Raw genomic sequence first — 18,745 nt, forward strand, 5'->3', positions numbered from 1 at the left:
CCCTTAAACACTTTAAACAGCTTGTCATCATTTTTGCCTTTAGAGGCCCTATAGTTTTTTTAAAACCTTATTTCTATGTATGTCCTCTTTTGAAAATACTTTTCTAAAGAGGACATACAGAAGGCCAAGAGACATATGAAAACATGCTCAAAGTCACTAATAGTCCAAGAGATGCAAATCAAAACAACATTGAGGTACCATCTCACACCTGTCAGAATGGCTATCATCAACAAATCAACAAATGACAAGTGCTGGTGAGGATGCAGAGAAAGAGGAACCCTCACGCCCTGCTGGTGGGAATGCAGACTGGTACAGCCACTATAGAGAACAGTATGGAGTTTTCTCAAAAAATTAAAAATGGAACTCTCATTTGACCCAGTAATCCCATTTCTAGGAATATATACCAAGAAACTAGAAACACCAATCAGAAAGAATATATGCACTCCTATGTTCATAGCAGCACAATTCACAATAGCTAAGATCTGGAAACAGCCTAAGTGCCCATCAGCAGATGAGTGGATTAAAAAACTGTGGTACATCTACACAATGGAATACTACACTGCTGTAAAAAGGAACTCCTACTATTTGCAACAGCATGGATTGACCTAAAGAGCATTATGTTAAGCGAAATAAGTCAGTCAGAGAAAGATAAATATCACATGATCTCACTCATTTGTGGAATATAATGAACAACATAAACTGATGAACAAAAACAGATCCAGAGATAGAGAAGCATTGATCAGACTGTCAAACCTCAGAAGAAATGCAAGGGAGGGTGGGGGGGGGGGTGGGGGGAGAGATCAACCAAAGGTTGCATATAAGCATAACCAATGGACACAGACACTAGGGGGTGAGGGCAAGGGGGGGGGGGGGTAAGGACACATATGTAATACCTTAATCAATAAAGAAAAAATTGAAATCACAAGACACAGTAAGAGGGGATTTAAAAAATCAATGCAAAAATCCTTGGGTAAAGATTAACAATAAATAAATAAATAAATAAATAAATAAATAAATAAAAACTTATTTCTACCTTATCTTATTTCTACCTTAAGACTTCCCTGGATTGTCCCAGGCAAAATATACTGTTGCCTACTTAAATATACTTATGTTCTACTATTTTATTTCTACGTTTATATTATTATAGCCTGAGTTGTTATTACAATTTTTTGTGTGTATGGGTGCATATTTCTACTAGATTGTGAATCTCAAGAAATAAAAACATAGTTTAATTTATCTGATTTTGGCATGGCACATTTCTTTACACATGTTAAGCATTTAAGAGATGTTATTTGAGATTCATTACATGGGGTTGTGCAGGTCATTCCTCCCAACCATTCCCAACCCCCACCCCCACATACCACAGAGTTTGGGGAATTAGACTGTGTTTTATCAGGAGAGTACAGAAGATTGAAGCAGGACCTTGAGCAATGATTCCTGCCTATTAATCAACTTATTGGTATATATTCCTAGAAGTGGGATTACTGGGTCAAAACAAAACAAAAGCAAACATTTAGGAAGTGAGTAGCTTATGAACAGAGTATCCTCTTCCTAACAATGCTCTGTCCTGCAGAAAATTTCTGAGAAGTGTGCTCTCCCACTTCTGTTTATTACTTTTCTTATCTGATAACATTTAGAAATGACTCATTTTGAAACACTTCCTGTAAAGTCAAATAGTCGTCAAAAATGTGGAGTTTATCAACATAAAGGAAAAGAGAGAAGAAAGAGGAAGAGCTCAGCAAATTTCCTAAACATACTTCATGACTCTATGTGGGTGTGAGGACCGGACAGACAGGACGTGGAGGGCTCCAGATCAGTGCTAAAACCTTCAGCTACTGTCTCAGGTTTCTGGTAAGAAATCCTAGACCCCCTTGATGACTTGAGCCTAGTTTGTTTTGCTTATTAGACATGATGATTGGAGGGTCATTATCTTCTATTTCCCCTTATTCCTTCCCAACTTACATATCTTTTATTTTCTCCTCATGTGCACCTTTCTTCTTCTAAATATTCCACATCCTATTTATCTTTGCTTTTAATATATTCATTCTGAACTAATAGTGAATTTTTATGTCATTTCCCCCTCTCTTAAATCAGCTATGATTCGCCTTCTGACTTTTGATTTCCATTTTCTCCAAAAGTTTTGTTTTGCAAATCATTGAATATATGCATATATATTTTTATTCTATTTCTCTTTTATTTTTATTTATCCTTTTTCTTATTCCTTCTTGCTACTGACTCTTTTCCTATCATTAGTATTTGATTCTGGAATCTACTTTTCCTATCACAGTTGAATTTTAGTTTCAAATTTTACTTATCTTTTTAGTTACTGACAGTCAATTCAGAATTTAAAGTAAAATAAAGAAATGCTCTATTTATCTTTTTGTATTTAAAATTCTTTATTGTTGAAAGTATTACATATGTCTCCTTCCCCCGCCCCCCCCCCCAATTGAGTTCTCCCCAGCCACTCCCACCCCCCAGCACATGCCCTCCCCCACTACTGTCTTTGTCCGTTGGTTATGCTTATATGCATGTATACAAGTCCTTTGGTTGTTCTCTTACCCCTCCCCCACCCTTCCCTGCCTTCCCTCTGAGGTTTGACGGTCTGCTCATTGTTTCTATGTCTCTGGATCTATTTTTGTTCATCAGTTTACTCTCTATTTATCTTAAATGTAGAGGTATTTTGTAGTCAAAACCCTTGGAGAATCATAAAAAGTGATCTTATTCTGAAAGACTTTAAAACTCTGATTTATATATACTTCATTTCAAGACAGATAATCTGTGATATTTAAAAAAGCTCAGACTGGATGACTCAATTGCTTTATATTGGAATTTTGCCTTTGTCGGTCTTTAATACTTCAGTTTGTGCAGTTCTCAGTACCTTTCCCTTTGTTAACAATACCAAAGGCATTTCAGTTATATGATTCTTTGTCCTAAGAACTTATATGCAGCCCTAGCTGGTTTGGCTCAGTGGATAGAGCATCAGCCTGCGGACTGAAAGGTCCTGGATTCACTCCAGGCAAGGGCACATGCCCAGGTTGTGGGCTAAATCCCCGGTTGCAGGGCGGGGGGAGGGGGGACGAGGGTGCTGGAGGCAGCCAATCAATGATTCTCTGTCATCATTGATGTTTCTATCTCTCTCTCTCCTTCTCTCTCTCTCTCTCTCTCCCTTCTTCTCTGAAATCAATAAAAATATATATTTTAAAAATTACATAATAAAATAGAACTTACATGCATATATGTATAGCCCATGGATACAGACAATAGTGTGGTGAAGACCTGGTGGGGGCAGGGGGGAGGGGGTCAATTGGAAAAAAAGGGGGACATCTGTAATATTTTCAACAATAAAGATAAAAGTATGTACTAAATGAAAGATGAACATGGTGGATGGTGCATGTGGGTAGGCTAAATAGCCATCTCAGACGGTGATTAAAGAAAATTGGATTTATTTAAGGGAAGGGGATGGGGATAGGATACCCAAAGGGGGATAAGATATCCAGCCACAGGGACATTGGGTGGATGATGGCAGCACCCGGGAGCTGAGGTTTCATCCTTATGCGTAGTCCCTGGTGGGAAACGTGTCCTCAGTGGGTCTGGTGCCTGAGGCTGGTGGACCTGGAATGAGGATGGAATGCAGGTGTGTGATCAGGTGCCTTCAGGACAGTTTCCATTCCTTGCATAGTCTGACTCCTGGTGTCCAGCAAGTTTTTCCTGGTCTCTTGTTCTCCTGTGGTGGGAAGCTAACAAATGACTGTTAAGGATTGTATTGTCCTACAGGCCTAACATTTCCTTCCTTTTTCTATTTGTTAATAATTATCCTTAACTGGGACAAAGGTTCCTATCTTCAGTCAGTCATCCTAAGGAACAAGGACCCCTGGTGCTGTTGGCCGGCAGGGTGGGTGGGGGGAGAGGTATATGAATAAAGTTACCCCACATATCAGAAACCAACCAGCTGGCATCTTAGTATGTCCATTACTGTAAGGAAGGGTGAAATTATCAGAACAATTCATATTGTAGTTATTAGATACTGAAAAACAATAGTAAAAGTCCGACATTCGCCACAGGGAGCTACTGCAGCATCCCTAAGAGCAAACATTCCTACATCCTTTTCCAGGACAGTGGGTCCCAAAGCATAAAGGTCCCTGTATGTGACTTTCTTCCCAAAATGAATAGAATGAGTATAATTCTGTATATTAGCAACAGGTGTTCCAAGTCCTACTAGGCAAGATGGAAAGGACCATTCTACATAGGTCCCTCTGTTACAGAAAACCGAAGAAGAACAAAGCAATACTTAGAGAGATGGAGTTACATTTATTACGCGCGGGTCCAGAGGAAAACGTCTCTCAAATTCTGGGCCCCAACATGCAGGAATTCTCCCTATTTATATGATTTTACCTTCTTTGTCTCCCAAATATGGAGTGTTCCCGGCCCCTTTTGCAAGTTCTTAAAGAGCCCGTATGTGCTGGGCCTTGAGACCTCAACCAGAGGCCTAGCCTGGCGCCAGCACTGATAAACTTGTCTGGGGACAATTTAATGGCCTCGCTGAAGTGGGAGTAGTCTTAGCAAGCAAGAATTTGCAGAAGCCAATTAGCAGGGTTAAAATTTCAAACAGCCGTTTTCATATAAGATGGATGCTTCACCTCCTTGAGGTGTTCCCTGGGTTCAGTCACCCATTCTTCCCCTTCTGGCGGCCTCTTCACTGTGGTGTGACTGATTCTGGGCTTTACCCCTGCCAGCGTCAGAGTAGTTGGAGTGGTGAGAAACACGCCCCAGGGTCCTGTTCATGTTGATCGTCCATGTTTTGAGTAGAGCTCTGTCTACTGTGAAGAAGGGATGTAGGGGGGGGAAAAATCCCTAGCACTTGCCAAATCATTAATTACAGTCAGTGTTTGATGAAGATGCTGGGTAGAGTTTATTTGTGATACCCAAGGCTGAGAAAACCTGAGGAGTGATTTGGGTCCTGAGGCAGTCACGGAGTCACCTATCTAGTTCTGCTGCTTTTCTGGGCCTGCAGCTGAAATACAACGGAGGCCTAGATGTTATCTTCAGGCAAGAAAATGTCAGGGGGTCTAAACTGCCTGACTAGTGATATGAAAGGGGAGGATTGGTTACCTTGGGAGCGAGGTTCTTGTTTTCCCAGTTTTGCCCCTTGCTAGACATCTGGAGCTTTCTGCTCAGGTGAGTTTCTGCATCTGGTCCATCGTCCTTGCTCTGAGGGTCTAACATTCTGGGGGTCTGTCTAACATTTCCCCCCCATAAAGATTTTTGGTCCTAAATTCTTTCAGAGAAAAGGGGGCATCGGGTCTCTTCTATAGATGCTTTCTGCTGAAAGGGGGAGATATTTTCCTTTAGAGCCAAAAATCCTTGCTCTCTGTCAGAAGGAAGATGAGGCCTGGGCATAAAAGGAGGTTGTGATGGTGTATAAAGGTGGTATCTCCTGAGTACAAGTAGGGCTTGTAATCTGGTAGAGACAAACTGTTTTATAAATTTTAGTATTATTGGGGCAAGCTAGAACAATAAGAATTATGACAAATGGTCTGGTGCAGTGGTTGGCAAACTCATTAGTCAACAAGCCAAATATCAACAGTACAACGATTGAAATTTCTTTTGAGAGCCAAATGTTTTAAACTTAAACTTCTTCTAACGCCACTTCTTCAAAATAGACTCACCCAGGTTGTGGTATTTTGTGGAAGAACCACACTCAAGGGGCCAAAGAGCCGCATGTGGCTCGCGAGCCGCAGTTTGCCGACTACAGGTCTGGTGAAAGGAAAGAGACATTAGTTTGGAGGATTGTAGTCAAATATTTATGAAAACTAGGGAAAAAATCAGAATCTAGTTTAGCTGAGCTCATGGGTGAAAAATAAAACTTTGAAGATAATAAACTGAACTTGAGTCTAACATTTACAACTGTGTAGATGGAATCTATTAAAACACATTTCCCCCCCCTAAAATCACCCTCATTTTTATTAAATAGCCAAATTGAGACCAATTTATTTACTGTATTTAGTTTAGTTTCAATATGGCCTGATTGTTTGCATGAACACAACAAGAATAGCAATTGATTATATATAGGCTTTCAAAAACCTGCTTTGCTAGAATCTCAAGATTGAGACTTAATTAGCCTCTAGGGCAGGCGTCCTCAAACTACGGCCCGCGGGCCACATGCGGCCCGCCGAGAACATTTATCCGGCCCGCCGGGTGTTTTTGCCAGTTTGTATTTTTACTTCAAAATAAGATATGTGCAGTGTGCATAGGATTTTGTTCATAGTTTGTTTTTTTTAAACTATAGTCCGGCCCTCCAACGGTCTGAGGGACAGTGAACTGGCCCCCTGTTTAAAAAGTTTGAGGACCCCTGCTCTAGGGCAAGAAAGATGAGCCACCTACTTGCCTACCAAGTTTGCCTGCAATACCCGTAGAATGGGTGAATTCCTCAAGTTTTTGAGGTTCCCAATGATGTCTTGAGGTTCCTTCCTTGCCATCTCTCAGGAAAGCAACCCTTGTTCCTTACCTGGAAAGACTGCCATGAACCACGGGATCAAACAAGGTACCAGGCTATTTCCTGTAAGTGGCTTTTGATTGGCTTCAATCTGTTTTGAGAATGCTTTCTGGTGATGCCCAGAGTCTAAGCATCTCTCTCAGACATGACATTCCAGTCAAAGTCTTGGTTAATAAAACCATAATTAGAAACTGGTCTTACTGAATTCATGCAAAGAAACTTATTGCCATGATTTACTCATTAAGAATTACCAAATTCTGGAGGGATAAGATAGGGAGAAAAATATAAAAGCTTCCATATTGCTTATGAAGGTATAATTTACCAAATTGTTCTAGGGAATGAAAACAATATTTTTTATATTTTAAAGAGATGACCTGGCCTGCTTAGAAACCTATAATTTAGAGTAAGTCAGAGTCCTTGTTATGAATTTTTCCAAAGACTTAACTAATGTATTTGTAAATGCATCAGAGCAAAATGATGATGGTCTGTAAATGACAAACTTGAGTGACATGGTTATAGACTTGACCATAAAACAATTGACAAAGAATGTTGCTTTTCTCTAAGATATCACATAAGACAACTTTTGGTAAATAATAATTACTATGAAAGGACATAAAAGAACAATATAAAGTTTAGAGTTTAAATATATATAGAGAGAGAACAAACAAGATGCAAGGTTTTAAAAGTATTGAGCACTGGTGACAATTCATAAATGCCCCAATGTGTGGATTATAAACATCTGAAGTACTACTGCCAGATGCTTCCCATAGGGAAACATTACTCTAGGCTTGTCCAGTTTCACTGACAAGAAACCTGTTACTCCTTAAAAACTCCTTTGTGAACTTGGCTCTGAATCTTTGCAAGTTCCTTCCTAGAGCAGACTGAAATTTCTAGAATATTCATATTAACAAAAATATATATGTATTATTATTTGGCAAAGCTTCCCATGTAATTTTTCAAGCATATTACATGGGCCTAGTTAGTTTAAAAACTTAGGAGAGAGAATGAATCCGTGAGGTATTCCAGGGCCCATGGAATAGCTCAAAGTTGTTTCTCTGTTGAAAAAGTCTTTTGAAATTTAAACTTTGGGAAGGTTGTCATATATACTTAACCAACATATTATATTATAAATCTTTTGCAAATCTAGGCAGAACAAAATGTTAACAAGAGAAACATTCAAACCTTAAAAAATGTTTGAGTTTATTTGAGTCAGACTACAATTGCTGGGAAGCAGAATCTCAACACATTGAGATAATGCTCCAGAGAATGGTGGTTTTTCACCTATTTTTATAAATTACCATAAAAGAAGGAGACATAAGTGGGTTACATGAAATCCGTTGGTATAGATTAGTGAGGTGGGAGAAAGCAAAGGGGCGGGGGCGGGGGGGAACCTCTGGAATTGGATAAAAAGTTAAATGATAGACATGTGCTTCTTTTACATAGGTGGGCATAATTAATGGTCAACAATTGACATGATAACAACAACAATAATAATGAGGGAATTTGTGACCTGTGCCCTGGCACCATTTGTTGTGCCCTGCAGGGTCCAGAAAAAGGGAAGTTACAAATTACCCTGATATTTCATAGGTGTGTTATCTTAGACGCAAAAAGACAATAGGCTCAGTAAAGGTTGAAGTTGATTTTTGTCAGGGAAGATACTGGCCTAGGACTTGAATACCCATTGTAAACTGCTTTTTAATGAAAAGTTTTTAACTCCAGGCCATTCTTTGTGGTTATTTTAGGTCTATGAATTTGCAAGGCTGCCCTGCAGGCCTTCCTGGAGTGAAGGGCTAACACAAACCGTTACGTGTTTGCAGTTTAGGCAGGTTAGCATGTGGCCCCTTTTGTCCACAAAAGGTATAGCTTTATGGTAACAATTTTATTAAAGGCCGTTAATTGAACTTAAAGTGATTTTGATATTAAATATTTTGTCTAGACCATAGGATTCTATTGAAGTTATGTATTTAATTTCCGTAGGCCACTAAAACATTATGCCCTAGTAGTGCCATCCAAACATTACACATAACATACAGACAAATACATGAAGACCATAAACAACCAGCATTTCTAAGATTGACATTTATGAACACACTTGAAACACACTCCCTCCAAGAAACACACCTTCAACAAAGCACTAGACATTGCATCAACAGCTCCAAATTTACTTTATTAGAGTTTCTGTAACAAAAGCTAAAATCAGGTGAACTTAAAACTTGTCTAACAGTAATGTTTTGGAATTTCAGGCTATTTTAGAATATCTAGATGTTTATCATTTAACTCAGCAATGCTCCAAAGATTTTAAGTTACCAGAGACTCTGGAAAATGATGTATAGGCATATGAGGCTGGAGAAAAGGCGGGGAGAGGAGGGAGCAGGCCCCACTGCTTGCTCCCAGGCCTCCCGCAGCTTGGATTTAAAACTGCCACGTTTTTTCCTTAGAGGTAACATGCTAAATTGTGTGATGATAGTAGCCCGACCTTTATGTGTTTGCAGTTTTATAGTAAAGGAAGTTGCTCTTTGGGAAGGGAGATGGCGAGAAGGCAAAATCAGGGGTTCCGTGTGGTTTTAGGGGGTTGGGGGTGGAGGCATAAACAATAGGACAGGAGAAGCAGAGTTCAGGGTGGTGATGGAGCTCAAAGAAGGCCTGAACATAGGGAATCTCTGACCATTTGCCTAGGCAGTGGCAGTATAAATCCAACTGGAGAATGGTGGATAATTAAGAGTGCCATCCCGCGCCCTGATCTCCTGATGTGCAGTCATGTGCCCTAGCTGGTTTGGCTCAGTGGATAGAGCATCAGCCTGTGAACTGAAGGGTCCCAGGTTCACTTCCGGTCAAGGGCATATGCCTGGATTGTGGGCTCCATCCCCAGTGTGGGGCATACAGGAGGCAGCCGATCAATGATTCTCTCCCATCATTGAGGTTTCAATCTCCCTCTCCCTTCCTCTCTGAAATCAATAAAAATATATTTAAAATAATAAATTAGACAATGGGTGGCCATGCTGTATTGCAATAAAAAAAGAGGCATTTGTGTCTAATTCTGTCTCATAAATGGAGGGCCTTAAGAGTCTGTGAAAGGCAGGCCAGAGGTGAGTCCTTAGGAAGGGTTGAGATTGAATTGCCCACGGTGTTACTGCCATACGGGCGTTTGCAGGGAGAAACCAATGGCCAGCGCCCCAGCCTGGTTACTGCTCCTTCCTTGTGCTGAAGCTTACTCCAGGAGGCATCCCTCCATGACTAGAAAAGACTAAGTTCGGGACTCAGTGACCCCCCCGCCCCCCAGTGGCTAGGGATAAAGAGGGGTGCCCCCCCCCCCCCCCACTATGCCGAAACTCACATGCCAAATCTCACAGTCCCCCAAATAAAAACCTACAGGGCGTTTTGGACCAGGGTTTGGGCGATGTGTGGTTTTCATAGTGTGCCTCCATTGCTTGGGCATGTGCTTGCGACCAACGAGCTGCCTAGAGCAATCTTGCCGGTCGGTTCCCAGCCCAGTTTATCCTGTCTCGGGACTCTTCTAGCGGCAGCCACACTAGAGGCTTTTAAAAGGCTGACCCACGCCCCCCGAAAGTGGTGGCCCCATGGGGAGCCGAGAGTCTTGGTCCCTAGTGCCCTCTTCCCAAAAATGAAGTAACTCACCCCTTAGTAGAAATCAGAAGGTCTGATGATCTGGCACTCCTGCCGCTGCTTGGGAGCCCGAAGGCCTTGGTCGCTGTAAGACCCGGAGACTAAAAGTCTTTAGGGGTAGGGGTGGAGTGAGGGGAAGGGAAGGAAGAAAGCTTCCCTTCTGGATATCCCCCTACAAGCCGCCAAAATGAAAGGTGAACATGGTGGATGGTGGATGCAGGCAGGCTAAATAGCCATCTCAGACGGTAATCAAAGAAAAATGAATTTATTTAAGGGAAGGGGGTGAGAGATAGGATACCCCAAGGGAAGAGCTGCACAGCACCCAGCCACGGGGACATTGGGTCAATGAGAGCAGCGCCCAGGAGCTGGAGTTTCATCCTTATAGGCAGTCGCTGGTGGGTCTAGGGGCTGAGCTGGTGGCTTGGAATGCAGATGGAATGCTCGAGTGTGATCAAGTGCCTTTAGGACAGTTTCCAATTCATTGTGTGGTCTGATGTGACTCCTGGTGCCCTGCAAGTTTTTCCTGGTGTTTTGTTCTCCTGTGGCGGGACTCACAAATGGCCCGTAAGGATTGTGTTGCCCTACAGGCCTAACACTAAATGTCAAAAGAGGAAGAGAGAGAGAGAGAGAGAGAGAGAGAGAGAGAGAGAGAGAGAGAGAGAGAGAGAGAGAGAGAGAGAGAGAATCAGCCTGACAGCTATTGGACCTAGGATTTGGGAACCCTCCTATTTGCATATGTAAAAGTCAACTAATTTGCTGAGTATGTCAAAAAAAAAACTGCAAAATAAAAATAGAGACAATGAGAGATGATTGCTAAGTTTATTTTCAGTCCTAGTATTCTCTGACTCTATCCTTCTCTCTGGACCTATGCAGGAATGCATGTGTCGGAGTAGGACATGGGATCAGGGTCACTGTCATGCACAAAAAGAAAGGAAGAGACCCTAACAGGACTTGAATATTTGAATAGATAAGGCTAAGGGAAAGGGAATGAGGATAACTTTTTTTTTTTTAAGTTTTAATTTCAGACCATCCTGTGTTGTTACTTTAAGGCCACCATGCAGGTCTTCCCTGAGCTAGTCAGGTAGCATGTGGCCTCTTTTGGTCCCTATGATGACCAGCCCAGAGTGTTTCCATACCCTGGAGAACACCATTAGATTATTAATGTGTCTCTGAAAGAGGACTAGGATCTGAACTGGTAATCACTTACAATATCATCATTTATGAGTTTACTTTCTCACTCTATTTCTCATTTTTCTCCTTAAACTGAGCAGTATTTTGTTTTTATTTTTTTAATTTATTTTATTGATTTTTCACAGAGAGGAAGGGAGAGGGATAGAGAGTTAGAAACATCGATGAGAGAGAAACTTCAATCAGCACACCCCCTACTGGGGATATGCCCACAACCAAGGTACATGCCCTTGACAGGAATCAAACCTGGGACCCCTCAGTCCGCAGGCCAACGCTCTATCCACTGAGCCAAACCGGCCAGGGCTAGGATAACTTTTTTTAAGGTATTATTTTGTTGACTCAGTTACTTTAACTTCTGCTAATTACTTAAGATCCTATGTCAACATTGGGTTAACTCAGCAGAAATACTTCCAAGTGACAAAAATATATTGGGCCTTTATAAAGGGAACATAAAATGCTGTTACAGCTACTAAGACTAGGAACTGGAAAACAAAGAGGAAGTTAGAAGAGACAGTATCCTTACTGGAGTAAATGGATAAAAATAAGAATTTTAAACTTAATTTAAAAAGAAAAAAAGTAACCCTCCCCAAATGAACATTCATCCATTCAAATAATATTTAATCTTTATGTCATATAAGGCACTGTGCTAAATTCTGTGAAACAAGCTTTTAGGAACAAGACTCATTTTTACCGTCATGAAATTTAAGGCCAGTATGATAAATAGGACAGCCACTATAAGAATTACAATACCAGATAAAATGTGTCATTGCACAGAGACTATGAAAGAGATTCAAACCTCTCTCTCTCTCTCTCTCTCTCTCTCTCTCTCTCTCTCTCTCTCACACACACACACACACACACACACACACACACACACACACAAATTAAGAGACTGAAGAATTAATTTCTGATTGGGATTATTAGAGGAAGTTTCAAGGAAAATATAATATTTGAACTGATCTTGAAGAATAACTGGGATTTTAACAGGTAGAAATTAAAGATGGAAGAAAGAGGAGGTTAAGGTAAAGGACATAATTGCAGATAGAAGTAAACTTCATTAGCTAAGGTACAGAAAATAGCATTAACTTGGAATAGTAAGCTGTTCAAGAAAACTATAAAATATGGTACATTCAGAATTAGGGGATGATAATGTCACAGAGGCCAAAAGAAAAGAGTGTCAAGGAGTTAATGTATCAAATGATACATATTATATTCTAGAGGATGGAGACAGGGAAAAAGATGCTTGGATTTGTTATTTAGAGGTAATTTTAGTGAAATGATAGGAGCAGAAGGCCAAGTACACAGGATTGAGAAGTGAGTGGTCAGAACAACAGACCACAAAATGAGCCAGTATCTTTGAAAAAGAGAAAATAGGCTAAATTAAGACACTTAAGAAACATAACATTCTGAGGCAAGTATGATCCTAAGTTGGATATAATTGTGGGCAAATCAGCTATAAAAGATATTTTGAGGACAGTTGGAAGAAATGAATCAAGACTGAGTATTCCTTAAGGTACATCATACTGTATAATGTGGAGAGTGATAACTGAAAAAAAGAAAGCAGTTTATAAAACAACTAGAGGCCTGGTGCACGAAATTCGTGCACGGAGGGGGGTTGTCCCTCAGCCCAGCCTGTACCCTCGCCAATATGGGACCCCTCAAGGGATGTCCGACTGCCCGTTTAGGCCCGATCCCACCGGGATCGGGCCTAAACGGGCAGTCGGACAACCCTCTCACAATCCAGGACTGCTGGCTCCCAACTGCTTGCCTGCCTGCCTTCCTGATTGCCCCTAACCACTTCTGCCTGCCAGCCTGATCACCCCCTAACCACTCCCCTGCCAGCCTGTTTGCCCCCAACTTCCCTCCTCTGCCAGCCTGGTCACCCCTAACTGCCCTCTCCTGCAGGGTTGATCACCTCCAACTGCCCTCCCTTGCAGGCTTGGTCCTTCTCAACTGCCCTCCCTTGCAGGCTGGGTGCCTCCCAACTGCCCTCTCCTGCTGGCCATCTTGTGGTGGCCATATTGTGTCCACATGGGGGCAGGATCTTTGACCACATGGGGGCAGCTATATTGTGTGTTGCAGTGATGATCAATCTGCATATTACTCTTTTATTAAATAGGATAGAGGCCTGGTACAGGGGTGGGAGCCAGCTGGTTTGCCCTGAAGGGTGTCCCGGATCAGGTGGGGGTTCCCTTGGGGTGTGGGGCGGCCTGAGCGAGGGGCCTGTGGTGGTTTGCAGGCCGGCCATGCCCCCTGGCAACCCAAGCGGAGGCCCTGGTATCTGGAATTTATTTTCCTTCTACAATTGAAACTTTGCAGCCTGGAGCGGAGCCAAGCCTGGGGCTCCCTCCAAGGCCGGCAGCCATTTGTGTTGGGGTTATAATTGAAACTTTGTTGCCTTAAGCGGGTAGGCCCGGCCAGGGTGTGCAGAAAGCTTTGCTTCCCCTGTTGCCGGCGGCAATCCTGGCCTGCTCTCTCAAGCTCCATTCTGCCGCCATTTGTTTGAATTTGTTTACCTTCTATAATTGAAACTTTGTAGCTTGAGTGGAGGCTTAGGCCTGGCAAGGGCAGGCGGAAAGCTTGGCTTCCTCTGTTACCTAGGAAACCTTGCTCTCTGTGGCTGTAGCCATCTTGGTTTGGGTTAATTTGCATGCTCGCTCTGATTGGATGGTGGGCGTGGCTTGTGGGCGTGGCTTGTGGGTGTGTCAGAGGTGTGGTCAATTTGCATATTTGTCTATTATTAGGTAGGATATGCATTTATACCCACATTCTTAGCACTGCTATTCACAATAGCTAAAAGGTGGAAGCAACTCAAATGTCCATTGACCAATGAATGAATAAATAAAATGTGACCAATACATACAATGAAATAGTAGTCAGCTTTAATAATGAAGAAAATTCTGACTCATGCTACAACTTGGATGAATCTTAAGGATATTATGCTAAGTGAAATAAGCTCGACACAACAAAGATGAATGCTGTATGATTCTACCTATACCATAGTCAATTGCATAGAAACAAAATAGAATGGTGGTTACCAGGGATTGGGGGAGAGGGAAGTAGGGAGTTGTCAAATAGTATAGAGTTTTAGTTTTGCAATGTGAGAAAGTCCTTGATTTCGCACAATAATGTGAATATACTTAACACTACTGAACTATACGTTTAAAAATGGTTAAGATGGTAAATTTTTGTTACATGTGTTTTACCACAACTAAAAATGCTTAAGAACCAATATGTACATTTGATCTAATTTTGTTAAATTTTGCATAACAAAAAATATACATACATATATACAAGTGTGTATGTACACACACACACACACAGCTATACTAATAATAGGGTATTATGCAAATTGGTGGGGATGCTGTCACAGTAACAGCTGATCAGCAGGCTGCGTGTGCAGCAGGTGCGGGTGGGCGGGGACTCGCAGCATCGGGGATGGGGGCAGGGCCGCAGCAGAGAGGCCTCTCCATGCGCCTGCGCCAGGGGCCCGCAGGTGCGCGGAGAGGCCTCCGCCGAGGGCCCGGCCCCAGCTGGGGATCCACAGGCCTGTGGCCCTGGCTGGGGGTCCGCAGGTGTGGAAAGGTTCGCAGGCCTCCGCCATGGCCCGGCCCAGAGGCGGGGCCATGGTGGGAGCCTCCATGTGCCTGCGCCAGGGGTCTGCAGGCCTCCGCTGGCTCCGGCCTACCTCTTTGGGGCAATCCATCGAGGAGCGCGGATGGGTGGGCGGGGCCTACCTAAATAAATAAATAAACAGTCTATCAGAGAAAGTTTTGTGTGATCCAATGTGAAGTCAAGGAATACAAACTAAAACAGTGTCAGGGCCTGGGCAGTTCTACATCATTATATGGGAAGGTTAGATTTCCAAGATACCCATTTTTAAAAAGATAATGTTACTTTAAGTACGTTTGTTTCTCTTTTTGCAGAAATTTAGCCATGGAGTATTTCCCTGATGAGACCAATTCAACTGACATACACTCCCAGCCTTCGTATGAACCCCCAGAAATTCTGTCCATGGTCATTCTCAGCCTCACTTTCTTATTGGGATTGCCAGGCAACGGGCTGGTGCTGTGGGTGGCTGGCCTGAAGATGAAGTGGACGGTGAACACTGTTTGGTTTCTCCATCTCACACTGGCAGACTTCCTCTGCTGCCTTTCCTTACCCTTCTCCCTGGTTCACTTGGTTCTCCAAGGACACTGGCCTTATGGCTGGCTCCTATGCAAGCTCATTCCTTCCATCATCATCCTCAACATGTTTGCCAGCGTCTTCCTACTGACTGCCATTAGCCTGGACCGCTGCCTTCTGGTACTCAAGCCCATCTGGTGCCAGAATCACCGCAATGTGAGGACAGCCTTCACCATCTGTGGATGTATCTGGGCGGTGGCTTTTGCAATGTGTATACCTGTGTTCATGTACCGGGAAACGTTCCCCATAGACAACCATACTATGTGTGGCTACAGTTTTGGTAGCAGTAGCTCACCAGATTATTCAGACTACACTAATGATCAACAGGAAAATGCGTCTCTTGACTACCCCATTGTTCAGTGGCCTGGAGAAATGATTGACAGGTCAGATGCTTTCTCTTCACAAAGAAATGATCATCCTTGGACAACTACCACTCTCCCCCATTCTGAAACATTTCAAAGACCTCCTGGAGATTCAGTCCCTGTGGATTCAACTAGATTATCTAATCAACATCCATATCATAATTTAATTAAACCTGATGATGGGGCCTCCCCAACAATCCCCATTGGCCTTCCCATTGAAGATCACAGAATTAACTCACCGGATGACTCTGATGCTTTCCTCTCTACCGATTTAGAGCTTTTCTCTAGTACCTCTAGTAATGCCCTATATACAATTGAGCCATCACAATATTTCCAGTACTATACTTATACTGATGGTTTCATTGAACATGACAATAAAGTTCCAACACCCAAGGTGATAATAACCATCACTAGGCTAGTGATGGGTTTCCTGCTGCCCTGTATTGTCATGGTGACCTGTTATAGTCTCATTATCTTCCAAATGTGGGGTCGCTCGATCAAGGCTCAGAGCAAAACCTTCCAGGTGGCCATAGTGGTGGTGGTGGTCTTCATTGTCTGCTGGGCTCCATACCACATTTTTGGAGTCCTCTTTTTGTTTTATGGCTCAGAGACTCCCTTGAATGAAGCTCTGCTATCCTGGGACAGTGTGTCCCTTGCTCTAGCATCTGCCAATAGTTGCTTCAATCCCTTCCTCTATGCCCTTATGGGGAAAAATTTTAGGGAGAAAGCAAAGCAGTCTGTGCAGGGCATTCTGGAGGCAGCTTTCAGTGAGGGACACACACATTCTACCAGTTGTACCCAAAGCAAAGGCTTTTCTAAAACACACAGCAGTACAGCTGTGTGAGAATATGGAGCATTTGACACAAGCACTTGACCCAAGCAGAGCTTCTTAGATATTCACCAAGTGTGACATGTTTCTAAAAGAGCAAGGGACATGGTAAACAGGGATTTGGGAAAACACCAAAGACTCAATCTTGAGGCCTTCAAAGTGTGGTCCCAGACTAGTAACATCAGCATCATATGGAAACTCTCTGGTCCAATCTGACTTGAAAACAAGTTCTCTTGTTTCTGATGAATGCTATGTCTGAGAGACAATGCACAAATTAATCTATTTCTATCCCAAACTAAGCCACCTGAGATAAATGAGAATCTAGTCTGTTGTAAATGTTTCTTTCCATCCTTAAATTTTTTATTTAGTATATCGAAATCCCCTTCCAGATTCCTTTTAAAACCAATTATCCTAGCTCTGAGTGAAAGATGATCATTTATTCTATGGCTTTATTGTTATACTGTTGGTGGTGGGGGGGGGGTGGTTTTAAATAAAGAGAAGGTGCAGGTGGGGGAGGTAGTAAAGGGTAAAGAGGCCAAATATGGTGACAGAAGATGATTTGACTTTGGTTGGTGGGCATACAATGCAATATACAGATCATGTATCATAGAAATGTACACTTGAAACCTATATGACCGTATTAACCAATGTCACCCCAATACATTTAATGAAATAAAAATTTTTTTGAAGAAATAGTCTATGAAAACAAGGATTTATGAGTCTGGAGCAAGTACAATGCCAGACACTTCCTATTTGGAATACTCATGAATACAGGACACAATTCCAAGTTTCCTTTATTGCAACTGACTAAGCATCTCTTGTGTAAACACAGACTACTAAGGCATCTAACAACTTACTCGTGATCTGTAATGTAAGCTGCCCTTTGAGGAATTCTCTTATCTGTTTTCTCTATCTGCCTATTGGTAGAGCCATCTACCTTCCACTCTTTGTCTTAAATAACTAAATTCCCTTATTTCTCTTCGGCTCCTAAGTCTTCTTTCATATTAGAATTTGTACCTTTACTAACATCTAATTTCAAAAGTTTAAAATCACTGAAAAATGACTGAGTACCCTCCAAGAATACCATCAAACTTATTAAAACATGATTATAGGTATTTTTCATATTATAATCACTAGATGTATATATCTTTAGGTTTCTAAATTAAACATTATCCAAGTAATACATACACGTAGTTTAAAGCCATTTGAGGTTTATAATGAAATATGAGAAGTTTCCTGCCATACTCTGCCCTCCCACTCCCTTTTCTGAAATAATGGTTGCACTATTTTAGATGTTCCTTCTGATATTTGCCATGATGTTTCTAAGTCATGGACTTATGCTGATCAGTTTTGTAGATAATGATAAAATGACTTCTGATTTTGCAAAATGAAGAATTTTATCCAAGCACATATTCATATTTCTTGTTTATCCAGCGTTCCAATATTCATTAACCATCACACTTTAATTTGTTCATGACCATACATTTTCTTCTACTTTCTCTCTCCATTCCAACCATACATATCTACATATGGCTTTCCATCTATCCTTCTTTTATTTTATAAAAGCACTGTTCAACTCCCTGTTACCTTCTCACTTTTTCTGTATATATAAGCCTGTATGTGTTAAAAATTTAAAATTTCAGGTTTGTTAAACATAGCTTCATCTAAGCTGAATGATTTAATCTAAAGATAGAAAATTAGAAGTTGAGGTGAGGGTCTGAACTACAAAATTGTTATAAAGTATTATACAGGAAATCTTAAACAACTAGGAATTCTTTCACTTGTGAGGTAATGTCTAATATGACGTATATTTGCAATGCTAACTTTTATTTTAAACTGCTTATATATGTGATGGAAATAAATGCTTTCTTTCTCATGATTCCTTGCAAGACTCAAGAGATTCATGGATTCTGTTCATTGTGTGATACTCAGAATATATCATAATCTTTAGATGTGCAGCAAATAAATCTTATTGGGAATTGCTGTTGGCTAGGCTTCTGGAAATCCCAACATATCTCCCAAGAACCTAGGTATAATCCCAAACTCCTGAGGTTAAAGGATATG

At 41.7% G+C, this 18,745-nt stretch overlaps 1 protein-coding gene and 1 long non-coding RNA gene across 3 annotated transcripts; one reads left to right on the forward strand and one right to left on the reverse strand.

Annotated features, from left to right (window-relative positions):
- The first annotated feature begins 1,713 nt into the window (after positions 1–1,713).
- On the forward strand, positions 1,714–18,521 carry C3AR1 (complement C3a receptor 1). The gene is made up of 2 exons (XM_079774530.1): positions 1,714–1,851; positions 15,232–18,521. The coding sequence occupies exon 2, from the start codon at positions 15,242–15,244 to the stop codon at positions 16,694–16,696; it is 1,455 nt and encodes a 484-aa protein (XP_079630656.1). The 5' UTR covers positions 1,714–1,851; positions 15,232–15,241; the 3' UTR covers positions 16,697–18,521.
- LOC307101516 lies at positions 3,427–10,458 on the reverse strand. Of its 2 annotated transcripts, none has more exons than XR_013813685.1 (2): positions 10,130–10,458; positions 3,427–3,612 (listed from the first exon to the last, which is right to left on the reverse strand). It is a non-coding gene; the product is annotated as an uncharacterized lncRNA (long non-coding RNA). The 2 variants fall into 2 exon arrangements; XR_013813686.1 differs by lacking the exon at positions 10,130–10,458 and adding an exon at positions 5,667–5,755.
- Positions 18,522–18,745: the final 224 nt, after the last annotated feature.

Source organism: Cnephaeus nilssonii, assembly GCF_951640355.1.
Source record: "Cnephaeus nilssonii genome assembly, chromosome: 6".
Classification (NCBI taxonomy): Eukaryota; Metazoa; Chordata; class Mammalia; order Chiroptera; family Vespertilionidae; genus Cnephaeus; species Cnephaeus nilssonii.

Coding starts and splice junctions, on each gene's coding strand:
- C3AR1 (XM_079774530.1), top strand. CDS start 15,242: ATGGAGTATTTCCCTGATGAGACCAATTCAACTGACATACACTCCCAG.